Here is a 21,534-nt window from a genome sequence, read left to right on the forward strand (position 1 = left end):
GAGGAAGGCACAGGGTGTACAGTACGAATATGGGGAGAAGGCAAGCAGGTTGCTGGCACACCAATTGAGGGAAAGGGGAGCAGCAAGGGAAATAGGGGGAGTGAGGGATGAGGAAGGAGAGATGGAGCGGGGAGCGGAGAGAGTGAATGGAGTGTTCAAGACATTTTATAAAAAATTATATGAAGCTCAACCCCCGGATGGGAGGGAGAGAATGATGGGCTTCTTGGATCGGCTGGAATTTCCCAAGGTGGAAGAGCAGGAAAGGGTGGGACTGGGAGCACAGATCGAGGTAGAAGAAGTGGTGAAAGGAATTAGGAGCATGCAGGCGGGAAAGGCCCCGGGACCGGATGGATTCCCAGTCGAATTCTATAGAAAATATGTGGACTTGCTCGCCCCGGTATTGACGAGGACCTTTAATGAGGCAAAGGAAAGGGGACAACTGCCCCCGACTATGTCTGAAGCAACAATATCGCTTCTCTTAAAGAAGGAAAAGGACCCGCTACAATGCGGGTCCTATAGACCTATTTCCCTCCTAAATGTAGATGCCAAGATCCTGGCCAAGGTAATGGCAATGAGAATAGAGGAATGTGTCCCGGGGGTGGTCCACGAGGACCAAACTGGGTTTGTGAAGGGGAGACAGCTGAACACGAATATACGGAGGCTGTTAGGGGTAATGATGATGGCCCCACCAGAGGGGGAAACGGAGATAGTAGTGGCGATGGATGCCGAGAAAGCATTTGATAGAGTGGAGTGGGATTATTTGTGGGAGGTGTTGAGGAGATTTGGTTTTGGAGAGGGGTATGTTAGATGGGTGCAGCTGTTGTATAGGGCCCCGATGGCGAGCGTGGTCACGAATGGACGGGGATCTGCATATTTTCGGCTCCATAGAGGGACCCGGCGGAGGGGATGCCAGAAATAATGCGGATACTTGGGGATTTTTCAGGGTATAAATTGAACATGGGGAAAAGTGAGTTGTTTGTGGTGCATCCAGGGGAGCAGAGTAGAGAAATAGAGGACCTACCGTTGAGGAAGGTAACAAGGGACTTTCGTTACCTGGGGATCCAGATAGCCAAGAATTGGGGCACATTGCATAGGTTAAATTTAACGCGGTTGGTGGAACAAATGGAGGAGGATTTCAAGAGATGGGATTTGGTATCCCTGTCACTGGCAGGGAGGGTGCAGGCGGTTAAGATGGTGGTCCTCCCGAGATTCCTCTTTGTGTTTCAGTGCCTCCCGGTGGTGATCACGAAGGCTTTTTTAAAAAGGATTGAAAAGAGCATCATGGGTTTTGTGTGGGCCGGGAAGACCCCGAGAGTGAGGGAGGGATTCTTACAGCGTAGCAGGGATAGGGGGGGGGCTGGCACTACCGAGCCTAAGTGAGTATTATTGGGCCGCTAATATTTCAATGGTGAGTAAGTGGATGGGAGAGGAGGAGGGAGCGGCGTGGAAGAGATTAGAGAGGGCGTCCTGTAGAGGGACTAGCCTACAGGCTATGGTGACAGCCCCATTGCCGTTCTCACCGAGGAACTACACCACAAGCCCGGTGGTGGTGGCTACACTGAAGATTTGGGGACAGTGGAGACGGCATAGGGGAAAGACTGGAGCCTTGGGGGGGTCCCCGATAAGAAAGAACCATAGGTTTGCCCCGGGGGGAATGGATGGGGGATATGGAATGTGGCAAAGAGCAGGAATAACGCAACTGAAAGATCTGTTTGTGGATGGGAAGTTCGCGAGTCTGGGAGCGCTGACCGAGAAATATGGGTTGCCCCAAGGGAATGCATTCAGGTATATGCAACTGAGGGCTTTTGCGAGGCAACAGGTGAGGGAATTCCCGCAGCTCCCGACACAAGAGGTGCAGGACAGAGTGATCTCAAAGACATGGGTGGGGGATGGTAAGGTGTCAGATATATATAGGGAAATGAGGGACGAAGGGGAGACTATGGTAGATGAACTAAAAGGGAAATGGGAAGAAGAGCTGGGGGAGGAGATCGAGGAGGGGCTGTGGGCAGATGCCCTAAGCAGGGTAAACTCGTCGTCCTCGTGTGCCATGATTCAGTTTAAGGTATTACACAGGGCGCATATGACTGGAGCACGGCTCAGTAAATTTTTTGGGGTGGAGGATAGGTGTGCGAGGTGCTCGAGAAGCCCAGCGAATCATACCCATGTGTTTTGGTCATGCCCGGCACTACAGGGGTTTTGGATGGGGGTGACAAAGGTGCTTTCAAAAGTAGTGGGGGTCCGGGTCGAACCAAGCTGGGGGTTGGCTATATTTGGGGTTGCACAAGAGCCGGGAGTGCAGGAGGCGAGAGAGGCCGATGTTTTGGCCTTTGCGTCCCGAGTAGCCCGGCGCAGGATATTGTTAATGTGGAAAGAAGCCAAGCCCCTGGGGGTGGAGACCTGGATAAATGACATGGCAGGGTTTATAAAGCTAGAGCGGATTAAGTTCGTTCTAAGGGGGTCGGCTCAAGGGTTCACCAGGCGGTGGCAACCGTTCGTCGAATACCTCGCAGAAAGATAGATGGAATGGAAAAAAGGCAGCAGCAGCAGCCCAGGATCGGGGGGGGGGGGGGAGGAACCAGAAGGACTCTCAGGGTTGGTAATATATACTGTATAATATGTATAGGTCGTTGCTACAGATAATTATATATTGGACTGTTAAATTATATTTTTGGAGAATGTTACTTGTGATAAGGCAGTTGCCAATTAGGGTTAGTTTTCATTTTTGTTATTTATTATTTATTCATTTTTTGTTTATAAAATAGGTCATTGTTATTTGTGTTGTTATAATATTGTGTAAAGGATGCACAATGTACTGTGTTGGTTGACCAAAAATTTTCAATAAAATATTTATTTTAAAAAAAAATATTAATGAGGCCATGGGCAGGATTCCCCGTTAGGGATACTAAGTGTTGATGCTGGTGCTAAATTGCGTGTGGCTTGCGCTCCAGTTTGGGGCTTTATTCAGTACGAGAGTCAGGATATGCAAATCCCCCCCCCCCCCCCCCCCCCCCCCCCGGCACCCTCGAGGTCGGGAGTCTGAGGTGGACCCACAGCTTCATGCCAGTGAGGAGATCCTTGTTTAGAATGAAACCAGTGTTAATGGCATGTTAATTATACAAGATATACAGGTGAAGAGTTTTGTTTAATTAAGTATTATTATATATTAATGATTTGGACGAGGGAACTAAATGTTTTATCTCCAAATCTGCAGATGATACAAAGTTGGGTGGGAGGGTGAGCTGTGAGGAAGATGCAGAGATGCTTCAGCAGGATTTGGACAGGCTGAGTGAGTGGCACATGCCCATGGCTGATGGACTATAACGTGGATAAATGTGAGGTTATCCACTTCAGTAGCAAAAATAGGAAGGCAGAAAGTCGTTGAGGCCAAAACATCGTGTAACTTCAAGAAGAAATTAGATATAGCTCTTGGGGCTAAAGGGATCAAGGGATATGGGGGGGAAGGCGGGATCAGGGTATTGAATTTGATGATCAGCCATGATCACAATGAATGGTGGAACAGGCTCGAAGGGCTGAATACCCTCCTCCTGCTTCAATTTTCTACGTTTCTATGTACCTAGAGCACTTATAAAGAGAGATGGCTGGGGACATAATAGGTAGGAAGCAGACTTATGTAAAGCTGCATTCTACAAGTAATCCTATCATCAAGAAACATATTAGTGCCGGGCTTTGGTGACTGCGTGGAGTTTTCACATTCTCCTCGTGTCTGTGTGATTTTCCTTTGGGTGCTCCAGTTTCCTCCCACAGTCCAAAGATGTGGTTAGGTGGATTGACCACACTAAATTGCCCCTTAGGTGTCCAACGGTTGGGTGGGGTTAGGGCGGGGGATTGGGCCTGGGTGAGGTGCTCTTTCGGGTGGGTGGGTGCAGATTCGACAGGCTGAACGGCCTCCTCCTGCTCTGTAAGGATTTGATGATTCATGTTTCACCAACTGGCTTAGGATCGGGTTACCAATCAGCATTGTACAACTCGTTTTGCTTCAATCTCCATGTGAACATTACCCAAGCTGGCCGCAAAGTAATAGTGTGTGCTCGGTAACAGGGCGGTTTCGAAAAGCTGGTCTGAACACATTGCAGGAGCAGGCAAACGCTTACCTGCTTTTCCTTGTCGGGGAGCTGTTTCCATACCTCGGCCAACTTCTTGCTAAGCTCACCAAAATCTGTGGCAAAGGCAACCAACAGGGAGAGTTTTAAATTACATTTGACCACAATGATGTGACCAAGCAGACGTTTGTCTAGCCGATTTATTGAAGGATGGGATCGAGGATTAAGCTCAATGAGGTACACTGATCAGGATACTCCAATACAACAAACATAAAAATTAAACAAAGTTTTTTAAAAAATCGAAATCTCGGTTTTCTTTCATGATCTCAGCTGCCCTTTTTTTAAATAGCATTTTTATACCCCAAATTCAGGTCGATATTTGCTGGATCAGTGATCCATCTAATTCAATTTTGAAAGACGAGACAGGATCAGCATAAATTGTAGCTCTCAGTGAGTGGAATATTACATTAATGAGACAACAAGTAACACCAATGGTGGTTACGCTAAGTTTTTATACGTGGCTTCATCATTAGATTATCACATTCTACGGTTTCTTTCGTCTGGCTTTTCACAAACCGCCTTTCTGTATCAATGGGGACTGGTCACCCTCCAGTATTTCAAACATAGAACATACAGTACAGAAGGAGGCCATTTGGCCCATCGAGTCTGCACCGACCCACTTAAGCCCTCACTTCCACCTTATCCCCGTAACCCAATAACCCCTCCTAACCTTTTTGGTCACGAAGAGCAATTTATCATGGTCAATCCACCTAACCTGCACGTCTTTGGACTGTGGGAGGAAACCGGAGCATCCAGAGGAAACCCACGCAGACACGGGGAGAACGTGCAGACTCCGCACAGACAGTGAACTAGCGGGGAATCGAACCTGGGACCCTGGCGCTGTGAAGCCACAGTGCTGTCCATTTGTGCTACCGTGCTTAATATTCTCCTCACCGTAACATTTTTAATTTGGAGAGAGTTTTAAGAAAGCACATGATAACCGCGTGTATACTCGTAGCCCATCGTGCTTATATTGGCTTTCGGAATGAGCCAGGCACCTAATCCCATGCTCCTGCCCCTCCTCTGTGCCCTTCTAAATGTTACATTTTTCTCAGTATTTATCCTTTCTGTGGCAACTTGAGACCACAAAAGGTGGTTGTTGTTTAAAAGAAGGAACTTCCTTACATAAATATATAACATTGTTGAACACGAACAGCAACTTAGCAGAACAGTAGTAACAGTAATAACTATGAAAACAGGAGCTGTAGTAAAACGTGCCTTGCTTACAGGTCACCCTCTTGCAGACTGAAAAAGCCGCCCAAAGCTTGGGCATGCTCAGAACCCTCAACAGACGCCAGTAAAACAAGTACATAGGAGAAAGGCTGATAAGAACACTCTGTATTCTGGTCTCCCCCTATCACCGGCCGGTCGGGTACAGGCGGTTAAAATGAATGTGCTGCCGCGATTCCGATTTATTTTTCAATGCCTGCCGATTTTCCTGCCAACGGCATTTTTCAGAGAGATTGATGGGATGATTACCTCGTTCATATGGGGAGGGAAGGTGGCCAGAATTAGAAAGGTGCTACTAGAGAGAGGAAGGTAATGAAAGTGAAATGAAAATCGCTTGTTGTCACAAGTAGGCTTCAAATGAAGTTACTGTGAAAAGCCCCTAGTCGCCACATTCCGGCACCTGTTCGGGGAGGCTGGTACGGGAATCGAACCGTGCTGCTGGCCTGCATTGGTCTGCTTTCAAAGCCAGCGATTTAGCCCTGTGCTAAACAGCCCCATGAATGGAAATCGCTTATTGTCACGAGTAGGCTTCAAAGAAGTTACTGTGAAACGCCCCTAGTCGCCACATTCCGCGCCTGTTCGGGGAGGCTGGTACGGGAATCGAACCGTGCTGCTGGCCTGCCTTGGTCTGCTTTAAAAACCAGCGATTTAGCCCAGTGTGCTAAACCAGCCTAATGGTAGGCAGGGGGTTTGGGTGTTCTGAACCTGATGTATTATCACTGGGCAGCGAATGTGGAGAAGGTACGGAGCTGGGTCAGAGGGGTTGACTCCCAATGGGTCAGAATGGAGGAGAGTTTGTGTAGGGGGTCGGGATTGAAGGCGCTAGCGACAGCGCTGCTCCAGACGGTCCCGGGGAGATACTCAGGGAGTCCGGTAGTAATAGCTTTGTTGAGAATTTGGAGGCAGTTTCGCCAACACTTCGGGTTGGGGGCAGGGTCAAGGGAAATGCCGATTCGGGGGAACCATAGATTTGAGCCAGGGAAGTGGGATGGAAATTTGCGGAGATGGGAGGAGAAAGGAATTAGGACAGTAAAAAATTTGTTTCTTGGGGTTCGGTTTGTGGGATTGAAGAAGCTGGGAGCGAAGTATGGGCTGGAGCAGGGGGAAATATTTAGATACATGCAGGTTCGAGACTGTGCCAGAAAGGAGATACAGAGCTTCCCAATTGAGCCGCCTTCCACATTGCTGGAGGAGGTGCTGATGACAGGGGGACTGGAGAAGGGTAGGATCAGCGGTTTACGGGGCTTTTTTGGAGGAGGAGAAGGCGCCGCTGGAAGGGATCAAGGCAAAGTGGGACGAAGATTTGGGAGAGGGTATGGAGGAGGGGTTCTGGTGTGAGGTGCTCCGGAGGGTGAACGCCTCCACCTTGTGTGCGAGGTTGGGGCTGATACAGCTGAATGTGGTATATGGAGCGCACCTTACAAGGGCGAGGATGTGTGTGAACCTGTGTGTGTGTGTGTGGGGGGGGTTGCGCACAAACCACGTTCATATGTTTTGGTCCTGTCCAAACCTGGAGGATTACTGGAAGGAGGTTTTTAGGGTAATCTCTAAAGTGGTTCAGGTGAAACTGGACCCGGGCCCTTGGGAGACCATATTCAGGGTGACGGACCAGCCGGGGTTGGAAACGGGCACGGAGGCAGATGTTGTAGCCTTCATCTCGTTGATCGCCCGAAGGCAGATCCTGTTAGGGTGGAGAGGTCTGTGCCCTGATGTGGGCGGGGGGGACCTGCTGGAATTCTTGACACTTGAAAAGGTCATATTTGAATTGAGGGGAAGGATGGAGGGGTTGTACAATTTATGGGCGTTATTCATTATGCACTTTCGAGAATTGGATCACATCGAACATTAGGGGGGGCTGGGAGGAGGCTGGGAGGGTTGGGGGAGGGGGGCTGTATGTGTTATTGGTGACTATGGATGATTCCTCTTTGTCATTTGTTTATGTTAACATGCGGGCTAATGTCTGGGGGTTTGGTGGGAGGATTGGATTATTGTATTGATATGGGGATTGACATTACATTCGTTACTGATTATTGTTGGGTATAAAAGGGAGAATGTGAAAAAGGAGAATAAAAATATTTTTAAAAAAAGAACACTCTGTATTCATGAGCGGCACAGCGGTTAGCACTGCTGCCTCACGGCGCTGAGGCCCAGGTTCAATCCCGGCCCGTGTGGAGTTTGCACATTCTCCCCATGTCTGCGTGGGTCTCACCCACAACCCAAAGATGTGCAAACTAGGTGGATTGGCCACGCAAAACTGTCCCCTTAGTTGGAAAAAGAATTGGGTACTTCAAATTTATTTTTAAAAAGAACACTCTGTATTCAAAATGACACTCTTTAACATTTTCCCTTTTAAAAGTTTTATGAATTTGGCCTCCACAAATGACTCTTTGGGCAAAAAACCATCCTGACCTCCCCATGTTTTGTTGATCTTAAATTGATGCCCTCGGGGGGGAGCGAAGCAAGGTGAATGAGGGTGAAAAAGGCGGACAGGAGGGCGAGACAAGGGCTAGCAAAAGGAAGGTAAAACAGGACCAGAGCAGGGCAAGTACTGGGAGGGGGGGCCACCGTGCTGGCGAGGAGGGCTAACACGGGAGGGCAGGAAGAAAGGAGGGCCGCGGCGCACTTCTCAGGGGAGAGGGAGCGCCTGGCACAAAGAGAAGGGGGGTGGGCAGGGCAGAAGAGGGTGGGGGAAACAGAGGAACAGGGACAATGGGGGGGGGGGGAGGAGAGAGGAGTCGGGGGGAGAGCGCAGAACAAAAGAGAAGCAAAGGGAAGGGTGAGGTAGATAAGCAGCACAAACACAGGCCTCGGCAGACATGGAGCAGCGCGAGGAACCAAGATGGTGCCACACTCGGGATGGCTTCAGGACGAAGGGAGACCCTGGAGTGCAGGGGCGCAGCCACGTGGCGTATACACAGCTGGCGGCCATGGTGGGTGCCCCCTGGCCAAAAGGAAACCCCGGACGCCCTGGGGCCCAACCTCATGGTGAGAGCGACGACCTCGGCCATTTTGTACGGCCCCCTAACGAAGAGAAACCCCGGAGGGCATGGGCGCATCCACCAAGTAAATATGGGTGACCCCGCAGGACAGGGGGGGTCAAAAAAAAAAAAAAACCACCAGGATTGCTACCTGGAACGTAAGGGGACTCAACGGCCCGGTCAAAAGATCCAGAGTCTTCACCCACCTAAGAAGCCTAAAAGCAGACATAATCTACCTACAAGAGACGCAACTGATGGAGAAGGACCGACGGCTGATAAGGAAGGGCTGGGTGGGACAGACGTACCACTCATGCTACGGGACGAGGGTTAGGGGAGTAGCAATATTAATTAGTAAGAGGACGAGGTTTACGGAAACCAAGACAGTTACGGACACAGGGGGACGGTGTGTACGCTCCCAACTGGGACGACACAGAATTCATAAAGAAGACCATGGCAGAAATCCACGACCTTGACACACACCGACTGATCATGGGGGGCGACTTCAACTGTGTACAGGACCCACTGACCGACCGATTAAACCCCAGAGCAGGGAAAAAGACTAGCATGGCTAGGGAACTAGGAGCATTTATGGAGCAGATGGGGCGGTGGACCCATGGAGGATCCTGCACCCGGGAGAGAAGGAATTTTCATACTTCTCACAAGTACACAAGGTATACACCCATATCGACTTCTTTGCAGTGGGGAAATCGGCGCTTCCAGGGATCACGGGAACGGAGTACTCCGCGATCGCTATCTCTGACCACGCTCTACACTATATGGATGTGAGGTTGGAGACAGGCCGTGCCCAGCGCCCCACATGGAGGCTGGACACGGATCTCCTGGCCAACAAGGCCTTCTGTCAGAAAACATCACGGGCCATAGGCGACTACGTGAGTAACAACCAAAACGGGGAGGTCTCACCCTCCACATTCTGGGAGGCACTGAAGGCCGTGATTAGAGGAGAGATCATAGCCTACAAGGCAAGCAAAGATAGGGAAGAGACGGTGGCCAGGCAACAACTGGTGGACTCCATCCTGGAAGTCGACAGAAAATACTCCGAGGCCCCGACCGTAGAGCTGCTGGCGGAGAGGAAAAAGCTGCAAATGGACTTTAATCTGCTATCCACTAGGAAAGCAGTGTACCAGCTTCGACAGAGTCGAATGGAAATACCTCCTCGAGGTACTGGAACGGTTTGGGCTGGGAGCGGGGTTCACCGCCTGGGTGAGGCTCCTGTACAACGCTCCCAAAGCGAGCGTCCAAACTAACACCACCAGCTCTGAATACTTCCAGCTGCAAAGAGGAACAAGACAGGGCTGCCACCTGTCCCCACTCTTGTTCGCGCTAGCGATCGAACCTCTGGCGATAGCCCTGCGGGATGCGAAAAGCTGGAAGGGAATCCGGAGAGGAGACAGAGAGCACAGAGTCTCACTCTATGCAGATGACCTGCTCCTCTATGTCTCAAAGCCACAGGAGGGACTGAAGGCAATACTGCAAATGCTGAAAGAGTTTGGAACCTTCTCGGGCTACAAACTTAACCTGGGCAAAAGCGAGGCATTCCCAGTGAACCCAAAGGGGGGAGGGAGAGACCTGAAGGGGCTCCCGTTCAAAACAGCCCAGAACAGATTCCATTACCTGGGGGTCCAGATAGCCAGAGACTGGACACCGATCCACAAGTGGAACCTGACCAGCCTGGTGGAGGAAGTAAGAAGAGACCTTCAAAGATGGGGCTCACTCCCACTCTCCCTGGCAGGGAGAGTGCAGACGATCAAGATGAACGTACTGCCAAGGTTCCTCTTCCTGTTTAGATCCATACCGATCTTCATCCCCAAGGCCTTTTTCCTAAACGTAGACAGTCTAATCATGGCGTTTGTGTCGGGGGGGGGTAAGAACCCGAAAATCCCAAAACAGACACTGCAAAGAAGGAAAGTCAAAAGGGGGCTTGGCCTTACCAAACCTACAATACTACCACTGGGCAGCAACGACAGAAAGAGTGAGGGGATGGGTACAAGAACCTGACACAGATTGGGTACAAATGGAGGAGGCATCCTGTCAAGGACCGACCCTCCGGGCCCTGGCCACAGCAGCACTCCCATCCTCCTCAACAAGATACACAACAAGCCCAGTGATAGCGGCCACGCTGAGAACATGGACCCAGCTCAGACAACACTTCGGGATAACTAAAATGCCCCCCATGGCCCCCATTTGCGGCAATCACAGATTCCCCCAGCCATGCTAGATATCACCTTCAAAACATGGAGGCAGGACGGGGGCACATTGACGGTCGGGGACTTCTACATAGGGCACAGACTGGCGACACTGGACGAACTGACGAGGGAGTGGAGGCTAGCAAAAGGACAGGAAATGAGACACCTCCAAATGAAACACTTCCTCCGCAAAGAGACAGTGGGGTACCCTGGGGCCCCAGAAACCACACTACTAGAAGACCTGATAGGCACAAGCAACGGGAAGGGGGGACTACGTGGGAAAATATACGGACAGCTACTGGACAGAGCCCGGACTCCACTGGACGAGATCAGACAAAAATGGGAAGACGAACCGGGGACAGAGGTAGGATGGGGACTCTGGAGCGAAGCACTGAGCAGGGTGAGCACCACCGCATCCTGCACCTAATGCAGCTCAAAGTGGTGCACTGAGCGCACCTGACCAGAACCCGAATGAGCAAGTTCTTCCCGGAGGTGGAGGATAAATGTGAACAGTGCCAGAGGGGTCCGGCCAACCACACCCACATGTTTTGGGCTTGCCCCAAGCTTGCTGGGTTCTGGACAGCCTTCTCCGAGGCAATGTCCAAGGTTGTGGGGGTGAGGGTGAAGCCATGCCCAATAGGGGCAATCTTCGGGGTATCGGAGCAGCCAGAGCTACACATGGGGAACAGGGCCGATGCCCTCGCTTTCGCTTCCCTAATCGCACGCCGGAGAATCCTGCTCGGCTGGCGATCGGCAGCACCACCCACAGCTGCAGACTGGCTCGCTGACCTCTCGGAATTTCTCCACCTGGAGAAGATTAAGTACGCCACCCGAGGGTCAGAGGAAGGCTTCCTGGCTACTTGAGGGCAGTTTGTCGGTCTGTTCCAAAACCTGTTTGAGGCCAACATTGAGGAGTAACCTAATAAGATTTTTTTCCCCCCTAAAACACCAAGATAGATGAGTTACCAAACGACTGCGCAACCCGGGGGGGGGGGGGGGGGGGGGGGCCGGGATCGAACCCGGGTCTTCGGCGCCGCAATGCAGCAATGCCGCCCCAGAAATCTCCCAATCCGGATATCAATTCACAGCGAATGTTTCCAGAGCTCAGCTGCACAGTTTCAATGCTCGGCAACACAAGTTAAATGACTGTGCTGCCACGACATGATGGGGACCACAATGCAAGTTCATTTTTGTGACTTCTCAAGCATCTGTTCTCCCGACTGACAATTTTCATTTGAACCCCCCAGTAGCTACGAGCAAACAAACAAAGATCTATTTCAATGTCATTGACCCATAAATTGTTTGCATAACATTAACAATAGGTGGATATGGGGCCCCTTACACGCGTGGAATTCTTTCCTCCCGTATTTCATGATGGAAACTTCGGGCCTGTGGTAATATGATTTCCTGTGGTCCCCATCCCTATCACACTAATGGAATTTGTACAGTCTGCCAGGGAGGCAAAGTAAGCTACCCCACCAGATCGGAGTGGTTGAGAAGAGACATTTCATTATTCTCCAAAAAAAAAATCTTCATTCACAATAAACAGGTTTGGAAAGAGGCTACATAGGGTTATGGTAATAGGAGAAGATAAAAACAGGGGCGACTTGAGGAAAACAATTTTCCAGAATCCACGGGTCCTCGGCGCCATGAGGCAGCAGTGCTAACCACTGCGCCACCCCTTTGATTTTTTTTAAAAAATCAAAGCTTTTCGTCGTTTTTGCAATAATCTTTATTATCAGGGCAGCATGGTGGCGCAGTGGTTAGCATTGCTGCCTCACGGCGCCGAGGCCCCAGGTTCGATCCCGGTCCTGGGTCACTGTCCGTGTGGAGCTTGCACATTCTCCCCGTGTTTGATTGGGTTTCACCCCCACAACCCAAAGATGTGCAGGGTAGGTGGATTGGCCACGCTAAATTACACCTTACTAGGAAAAAATGAATTGGGTACTCTAAATTTATTTTTAAAAATAATCTTCATTGTCACAAGTAGGCTTACATTACCACTGCAATGAAGTTATTGTGAAAATCCCCTAGTCGCCACATTCCGGCGCTTGTTCGGGTACACGGAGGGAGAATTCAGAATGTCCAATTCACCCAACAGCACGTCGTTCGGGACTTGTGGGAGGAAACCGGCGCACCCGGAGGAAACCCACGCAGACACGGGGAGAACGTGCAGACTCCGCAGTCACTGACCCAAGCCGGGAATCGAACCTGGAACCCTGGCACTGTGAAGCAACAGTGCTACCCACTGTGCTACCGTGCTTGCACCCATCAGGTCAATTCACAACAATATTAAATGTAACGGGAACAACAATTTATACTGTATGAGCGCATGGACACAGCATTGTTACAAGTGACAGTCATTCGCTAGTTAATTCCTCAGGGCAATGCCTTGACCAGATCTAAGTTGCAAACAGTGTTTGGCAGTTAATGGTCAGTCATCTTCAACTCGTACACTGATCATGGCAATGTCTCTATCAATCAGAGAGCAAGTGTTAACCAACCAGCACTCCTCTCATACAGGAAATTTAGTTTATGCAGCTAGCTACGATGACCTGGCCTTCCAGTGTGGTGAAGTCAGATTCAAAAGCAACTTTCTAAAAGGAACTGGACAAATACTTTGATGGGGATTTTTTGTTTTTGAACAGGGTTTCGGAGAAAGGGCAGGGCTAATTGGATAGATCCATCAAAGAAGCAGTACAGACCCAGGAGGTCAAATGGCCTCCTCTGGCTGTATCATCCCATGGTTTGATCAATCGAACGATCAGCAGCCAAGCCTTGACAGAAGCCTCTGGAGACAAAGAGGGATATTCCAAAACTGGTCTCTTAACAACTAGTTCAGGGCATTAGTCCACCAGATCCCCAGTCTCCTATATCAGGGAAAAATACCCAAGGAAAGAGGCCCTCGCTTTCAACAAACAAATATACCGACAACATGCATTAAATAACACTCTCACCTATTCCTGGGTGTTCAGAAACAATGTTAATACGGTACTCCTTGCAAAACAGCTGGTAAGCAGACATGTTCTTCTTTTTCTGTCAACAAAGTATTAAAAATATAATTAGGAAAGAAACTCGCAATCACCGTGATGCCTGCTTTAGCATATAAACTGCTGCAGTCCGATGATCAATTACGAGGTGAGGACAAGTTGCTGCTTTTTCTAATTAACTTTCTTGAATGCTCTTCTGTGACGACCATGTTGATGGATGATTCCGTTTCCTTATTCAGGCACCCCATTTCAGCCTCTAGCAGTCCCAGATCAGTTATCATTGTTAGATGGTGAGTAAAGTTTAATTCACTCAGTTCCAGCAATGCATCGCGCTTCAACCCTCAGCCCAGGTGGAATCATTACGAAGAAGTTATTTGTCAGCAAGTTCCAGCTGATGGTTTACTTGAAAGTAACTAGCAATCGTTTGCCTGTGTTGTTGCTGAGTTCAAATAGATCAGGCTAAGTGAGTAATATAAAAGGAGCCACGCTTGCAACATATCCTTTGGCTGCTACAACTGGCTACAACAAGAGAATGCGAATGCACAAAATCTGAAATAAAGCAGAAAATGCTGGAAATATTCAGCAGGCCAGAGATCCTGCAAGACCTGCTGAGCATTTCCCGCATCTTGCTAGATAGGCACGGCATTATAGCTCAAAGAGTAAGTGGTGAACTATTGCCCAGGTGTTGGGAGTCGGCAGCGAAACGGAGCGCTCGTCACAGACCTCGAAGGCGTCTACCTTACAAACATCAAGCAATCTCTGTGACGGGAATTTTTCCGCTTTTATCCAAAGATTAAACCGCCGCCAAGTGAACGTGATGTCTGGGCCGTGCAGAGTAGTAGTGCCAGCAAGCAGGCAATCAATTAAAAAAAATTAAAGCACTCGCAAACAAACCAGACAATTAGAAGCACTTGGTATCCTTCATTTTTAAGTTAAAATTTGATTTCGCAAAATAAATGTGGGACTGTTTCAAAATAGAAGTGAGTGTAAAGAGAAACAGGCAGTTGAAGAAAGAAAAGTGTCTAAAATTTGGAATTTTGAAACTGAATATCACCCAAATAGAAAATGAGTCTTTACTGCGGTCAGGTCGGGTGTGCAGCAGTAATTAGGAAGTTAAAAACCCAATTGTACTTCAACAGGTGTTACAGTTCCCAGGTTTCATTTTTTCAGCAAAACCTGGTGTTAGAGTGGAAGTTCTCATCAATTCAAGAATGCAATCTGTGGGAACCTCCACATTGCCTCCCATGGAGGAGTCTAGACACACTGACAGCAACTTGGAATCGTAGAATCATAGATTCACTGCAGTGCATTCGACCCATCGAGTCGGCACTGACCCTCTGAAAGGGCACCCTACCTAGGCCCAACCCCACACCCTATCTCCGTAATCCCACCGAGGGGCAATTTAGCATAGCCAATCCACTAATCAGCGCATTTTTGGACCATGGGAGGAAGCCAGAGCACCCGGAGGAAACCCATGCAGACAGGAGAGAAAGTGCAAACTCCTCACAGACAGCCACCCGAGGTCGGAATCAAACTCGGGTCCCTGGCGCTGTGAAGCAGCAGTGCTAACCGCTGTGTTTCCATGTTAATCTGCACGTGTCTAGACTCCCGAAATTGCTGTCACCTTCAGTGCGGCAATAATGGTGAGTGTTGACAATGTCCTTACCAGAGCCAAATCTGGACCAATGAATGTGCTACGTAAATTATAAAATTACTTCCCTTAATTGTGTTTACAGATTTACTATAATATCTGCTCATCTGTATCACCTGGGTCAGATCTTATGGTTATGCCTTATCCTTTACAATTACTATTCTAATCCTGATATTATGATCACTGTTTCCCAAATCCTCTCCCACTGAAACATGGTCCACTTAGTCTACTTCATTCTCCAGAACAACATCTAGCATTGCTTCCCTTCTCATTGGTCACTGGTCAAGAATGTTTATTGGTACATCAGATGCTGGAACTGATTCTGCTGTTCATTAAATCACTCTGACTTTCATACCTGTCACAGGTCTTCTCTTTGGTTTTCCCCTGCCTCCCCATTTGCTTAAAACCGGTTACATCCCTAACGTTTCCCAGTTCTGGTGGAAGATCATTGAGCTGAAAGGTTAGCTCTATTTCTCTCAATACAGCACCTGTGTGGCCTGTTTATCCAGTATATATCAGGAAAGGTCTCTCATAGCCTTCTCATGAATTCCGATCCCTCTTTAAACAAAAACAACTTACATTTCTACAATCCCTTTAACGTAAATCAGAACGTAGGATTTAGACAGCAGAAGGCACGGGCACCAGTAGGTGCAGGAATCAGCGGCGATACAACATCAACGCCATGCTGGGGTACAGGGTGGAAACACTGAGAATTTTGCACATTACAGTTCCATGTATAAAAGGGCATGACTTTGTGAGGGATGTGACACAAGCAGCTTCATTTTGGTAAGCTTAAGTTTAAAGGAGAATGGAAGATGGGAAACAGTGGAATAATGGAGCCTGGAAGTGACAGGCACGATGCTGATACAACAGGCGGGTTGATGCTGATACAACAGGACGGTCCAATCTTGTGAAGGTAGAAGCACGTGGCCTGTGCCAAGAAGGACACAAGGTTGGAAAGTCACCACTGGGTTGAACTGTTTGTCAAGCATGAGACCAGTCTCGCTCAGCCTAAGCTGGTGGTTTGGGGCAGGGGTTCGTGGCGAGAGAATGGAGTCGATGGCAGGACTTGGGAGTTTGGCATGGGATGAAGGTGATGGCTTTCATAGAATCATAGAATTTACAGTGCAGAAGGAGGTCATTTGGCCCATCAAGTCTGTACCGTCCCTTGGAAAGAGAACTCTACTTAAGCCCACACCTCCGCCCTAACCCTGTAACCCCACCTAATGTGTTTTTGGACACCAACGGCAATTTAACATGGCCAATTCACCTAACCTGCACATCCTTGGACTGTGGGAGGATACCAGAGCACCCAGAGGAAACCCACGTGGCTTTGCTCTTCCTTTGAAAATCATGGGCTACCGATCCGGCAGAAGGAGGCCATTCGGCCCTTTGAGTCTGCATCGACCCTCCGAAAGAGCACCGAACCCAGGCCCAACCCCCACCCTGCACTTGTAACCCCATTCAATCTTTTGGACACTAAGGGGCAATTTAGCACGGACAATCCACCTACCCTGCACATGTTTGGACTGTGGGAGGAAACCGGAGCACCCGGAGGAAACCCACGCAGACACGGGGAGAACGTGCAGACTCCGCACAGACAGTGACCCGAGGAAGGAATTGAACCTGGGTCCCTGACGCTGTGAGGCAACAGTGCTAACCACTGTGCCACCGTGACACCCATGAAGGAATAAAGTTGCATTTATATACCATCTACCATGCCTTTAGGAGACCCAAACTACTTCACGGAGGGGGGGGGGGGGGGGGGGGGTAATTTCAAAACCCTCACCCAAGGCGGGAGGCCAGATAGGTAGCCTGACAGCAGAGAGGCAGGGGAGGGGTTGGTGAGAAATCAACCCCAGCCATGATTGTATGGAGTGGCGGAGAGAGCTCGAGGAGCTCGAAATGCAGAAAAGCACTGTGGGTGTATAAAGGTCAGGAAGTGTCGTCGTAACTATTCAAGGCATTGGTAAGACCGCACCTGGAGTATTTTGCACAGTTTTGGTCCCCTTATTTGAGGAAAGATGTAGTGGCTTTGGAGGCAGTTCAGAGGAGGTTCACTAGATTGATTCCAGAGATGAGGGTTTGTCGTACGAGGAGAGATTGAACAGTTTATGCCGATACTCTCAAGAGTTTAGAAGAGTGAGGGGAGATCGAATTGAGGTATACAAGATGCTGAAAGGTCTGGATAAAATAGACGGGGAGCTGATGCTTCCTCTTGTGGGGCATTCTAAAACGAGAGGTCATAATCTTGGAATAAGACGTAGCAAATTTAAAACAGATTTGAGGGAAAACTACTTCTCCCAAAGTGTTGCGAATCTGCGGAATTCGCTCCCCCAGAGTGCGGTGGATGCTGGGACAGTGAGTAAATTTAAGCAGGAGTTAGACAGATTTTTAATTTGTAATGGGTTGAAAGGAGATGGAGGACGGGCAGGATGATGGAGTTGAGGCCAGGATGGGATCAGCCATGATCACATTGAGGATGTTAGGCTCAGGAGGCTAAATTGCCGACTCCTGCTCCTAGGTCATGTATTCTAAGGAGGAGATACTCTGGCTGATTTTACACTCCAGCTCTTGGTCTGTAGCATCGCAGGTCACAAATGAGGGACATATATAATATAATAATCTTTATTGTCACAAGTAGGCTTACATTAACAATGAAGTTACTGTGAAAAGCCCCTAGTCGCCTGTCCAGCGTTTGTTCGGGTACACAGAGGGAGAATTCAGAATGTGCAATTCACCTAACAGCACGTCGTTCGGGACTTGTGGGAGGAAACCGGAGTACCCGGAGGAAACCCACGCAGACACGGGGAGAACGTGCAGATTCCGCACAGACAGTGACCCAAGCTGGGAATCAAACCTGGGATATTGGCGCTGTGAAGCTACAGTGTTAACCACTGCGCTACCATGCCGCCATGATAGAATGGCGGAGCCGACTCAATGGGCTGAATGACCTAATTCTGCTCCTATACCTTATGAACTTCATCTCAAATAAGCTATCGCCTGGGAAAATCCTGGTGGATAAGATTTTAAAAGGAAACACAGCTAGACTGGAAACATTTATTTCTCAAGATTGCACATAACTGCTGGAGGAAGGTCCCTCGGACACCATGCCTGTACGATCAGGCTGGAATCGGCTTGCTGTGCCTGCAAAGCTGACAATCAGAGGTAACATAAAAGACATCACTGCACAACTAAAAAGATGCAACCAAATCACTAGCTCCCTCTTGAGATTTCCTTTTGTGGTTTAAGGCTTTTATCGGTGTATGTAGAAGAGTTAACAACCTTGCATCACTCTGAGATTACTATTATATCCTATATTACAACAGTGGCTACATTTCAAAAGTAATAAATATGGCCATAAAGTGCGTTGGGACACCCTGGGTTGGGGAAGGCTCCATCTAATTTATTTTCTACTGTGTTGGGAGACAAAAGACATGTCATCGCTCCTACGGTGAGCAGGCACAGACAGAATAAGCCACTTGGCTTCCTTCTGTGCTGCAACAATTCTGCAATTTTAACATTTGGTGCTTCAGTGAAGATTGCTGTAATAAATTCAGAAGTAGCCTCACCTTTTCCGGCTTCTCGACCTTTTCTTTGTCTTTTTCTTCCTTCTTTTTCTTTTTCTCGCTCTGCCCTTCCATGTGGAATATGGAAGGCGGGGGCACGTTTATTGGGTGAGGTGTGCTAATGGTCGGCTGCGGGGGATGGCAGCACTTAGTGGCTGACAGGACCTTCCCCGGGGAGTGGGGGTGGCCCTTCTTTGACTTGGAGTGCTTCTTCTCTCGGTGTTTTTCCTTGTCCTTCTTCTTCTTGCTCTTTTTGTCTTTCTTCTTTTTCTTCTTCATCTCGCGGAAAGAGTCGTCGATGATCAGCTCCCCCGCCTCCAGCTCCCCGCCCGAGGACGACGCCGTATCCAGCGCCTCCAGGCTCGCCAGGTCGTACTCAGAGAGGTTGCCGGCGTGGACCTCAGTGTAGAAATGCGCCTCGGAGTCGAAGCTCTCGCTCACCCGGGGCTCCGGCTTGTGCTTTTTGCGGACGACCGCTTTTGGCATGCTGTGGGCGGGGAGGAAAGTGGCGTGATCCTCCCTGCTCGCCTTCTTGAGGCCGGACGCCGCGGCAAAGTTGAACGCCTCATCGTCCGTGCCAGATTTGTCCTTGGGTGAGAGGAGGAGTTTCATCTTCAAGCCCTCCGCCTCGCGCACAGTCACGGTGTCCGTATTTACAAAAAGCGGCTTCATCTTTTTCGACTTGTGGAGGCCCCCTTCTTCAGCGGTTTCCTCGTGCTCTGTGCTGCTGGCCTTCTTCTTGTGCTCCTTTCTGCTCTCTGGGTGCGGCGGAGGATGGGACGGCGAGCTGAAAGCAGAAAATGCTCTCTCGGCTTTTTTGGAAGGTTTTGAAACTGTCGAGACGGGCGAGGTGATCGCCTTGAGGAGACCCATGGCGGTGTCAGCTTGATGGCCCTCAGACTTCTTCTTCTTCTTCTTCACAGGTTCCATCGGTGACAGCTCTGCATTTGTACGGAAAAGATATTTTTTTAAAATACAGTGAATCGTTACGCAACGCAACTCGACAGAAAGGCTGGGATGCTGAACAGGCTGGGCAGGGGATGACCCGAGACAGGTGTTAAAAATTCTGAAGGGATTTAGTAGGATGGACACTCAGGAGATGTTTCCACTTGTTGGGATTTCTAAAGCTAAAGGGTTTATGTGTCGGGAAATCATATAGTGTAAAATGATATAGTGTAGATTTATTTGTTCTCAAGGGCAGCACGGTAGCATTGTGGATAGCACAATTGCTTCACAGCTCCAGGGACCCAGGTTCGATTCCGGCTTGGGTCACTGTCTGTGCGGAGTCTGCACGTCCTCCCCGTGTCTGCGTGGGTTTCCTCCGGGTGCTCCGGTTTCCTCCCACAGTCCAAAGATGTGCGGGTTAGGTGAATTGGCCAATGATAAATTGTCCTTAATGTCCAAATTGCCCTTGGTGTTGGGTGGAGGTATTGAGTTTGGGTAGGGTGCTCTTTCCAAGAGCCGGTGCAGACTCAAAGGGCCGAATGGCCTCCTTCTGCACTGTAAATTCAATGATAATCTATGATTAATCTAGGACAAAGGTTCGGCACAACATCGTGGGCCGAAGGGCCTGTTCTGTGCTGTATTTTCTATGTTCTATGTTCTATCACTAATAAATCCAATGGGGAATGCGGGAGAAGCTACTTTACCCAGAGTGTGGTTAAGCTGTGGAACGTGCTACCCGCGAGGAGTTACGGCGAATATCATTGATGCTTTGGCTCAGCTGGGTCAGTAAATGAAGGAGAAAGCATGAGAAGATCATGCTGATAGGGTTTAACGAAAGATGGTAGGAAGCATGCATGCAGCATAAACACCAATCATGGACCAATTGGGTCAAATGGTCCCAGTTCTGAGCTGTAGACTGCTGCCGATTCTCAAACTGGGATCCAGAAATATTTTTCCAGGCAGTTGGCGATCTCCCCCCCGGTGGTACTCTTGCTCTTCCCCCTCCTCCATAATCTCTACAAATGCCCGCTCTATAATCTGGTACCAATGCTCATGCTCTCTCGCCGGGCTCCCCCATCATCTCTCTGGGTATCCAATCTCTCCTGGCTCACACGGATATAACTAACGAGTTGTTTACTCTAAAGCTTTAGGGAAAACACTCTTTGCATGCGACACTTCCATATTCACACGGATGCCAGGGTGTCTGTGATGACTAATCCATTGAAAGGGGTGTGCTTCAATCAAAAACGTTTGGGAATCACTGTTGTATGTTAACACAATCCACGCCGATTGGTGAAATCAAAACACAGACACAGAGCCTTTCCTTGTTGGGAGAAGTATTCAATGAAAGGCCTGACACTGGGAAGTTCCAAGGAACAAAGGGGCCTTGATGTGTTTTGTCCTTAGATCTCTGCAGACAGAAGGGCAGGTTAATAGGGTGGTGAAAAAGGCATCTGGGACACTCGCCTTTATTAATCGAAGCATAGATTATAAAAGCAGGGAGGCCATGTTGGAGTTGTATAGAACTTTGGTGAGGCCACAGCTGGAGCAGTGTGTGCAATTCTGGTCGCCACATTATAGGAATGATGTGATAGCACTGGAGGGGGTGAAGAGGCGATTCACCAGGATGGAACATTTAAGTTATGAAAAGGGGTTGGATAGACTTGGGTTCTTTTCACTGGAGCAAAGACTGAGGGGCGACCTGATCGAGGTGTACAAGATGAAATGAAATGAAAATCGCTTATTGTCACACGTAGGCTTCAAATGAAGTTACTGTGAAAAGCCCCTAGTCGCCACATTCAGGGAGGCTGGTACGGGAATTGAACTGTGCTGCTGGCCTGCCTGG

At 49.2% G+C, this 21,534-nt stretch overlaps 1 protein-coding gene across 3 annotated transcripts in view; it reads right to left on the reverse strand.

The window, feature by feature from the left end:
* The window catches only part of hmgxb4a (HMG box domain containing 4a), a 63,467-nt gene that overhangs the window by 19,840 nt on the left and 22,093 nt on the right, over positions 1 to 21,534 (reverse strand). For all 3 annotated transcript variants that reach the window (XM_072492039.1, XM_072492038.1, XM_072492041.1), the window contains 3 exons: positions 18,747 to 19,684; positions 13,491 to 13,569; positions 4,113 to 4,177 (listed from right to left, as the gene is read on the reverse strand). In XM_072492039.1, the coding sequence (XP_072348140.1) occupies positions 4,113 to 4,177; positions 13,491 to 13,569; positions 18,747 to 19,684 (1,082 nt within the window). The remainder of the gene's footprint in view (positions 1 to 4,112; positions 4,178 to 13,490; positions 13,570 to 18,746; positions 19,685 to 21,534) is intronic.

The sequence above is a fragment of the Scyliorhinus torazame genome, chromosome 29 (genome assembly GCF_047496885.1).
Source record: "Scyliorhinus torazame isolate Kashiwa2021f chromosome 29, sScyTor2.1, whole genome shotgun sequence".
Lineage (NCBI taxonomy): Eukaryota > Metazoa > Chordata > Chondrichthyes > Carcharhiniformes > Scyliorhinidae > Scyliorhinus > Scyliorhinus torazame.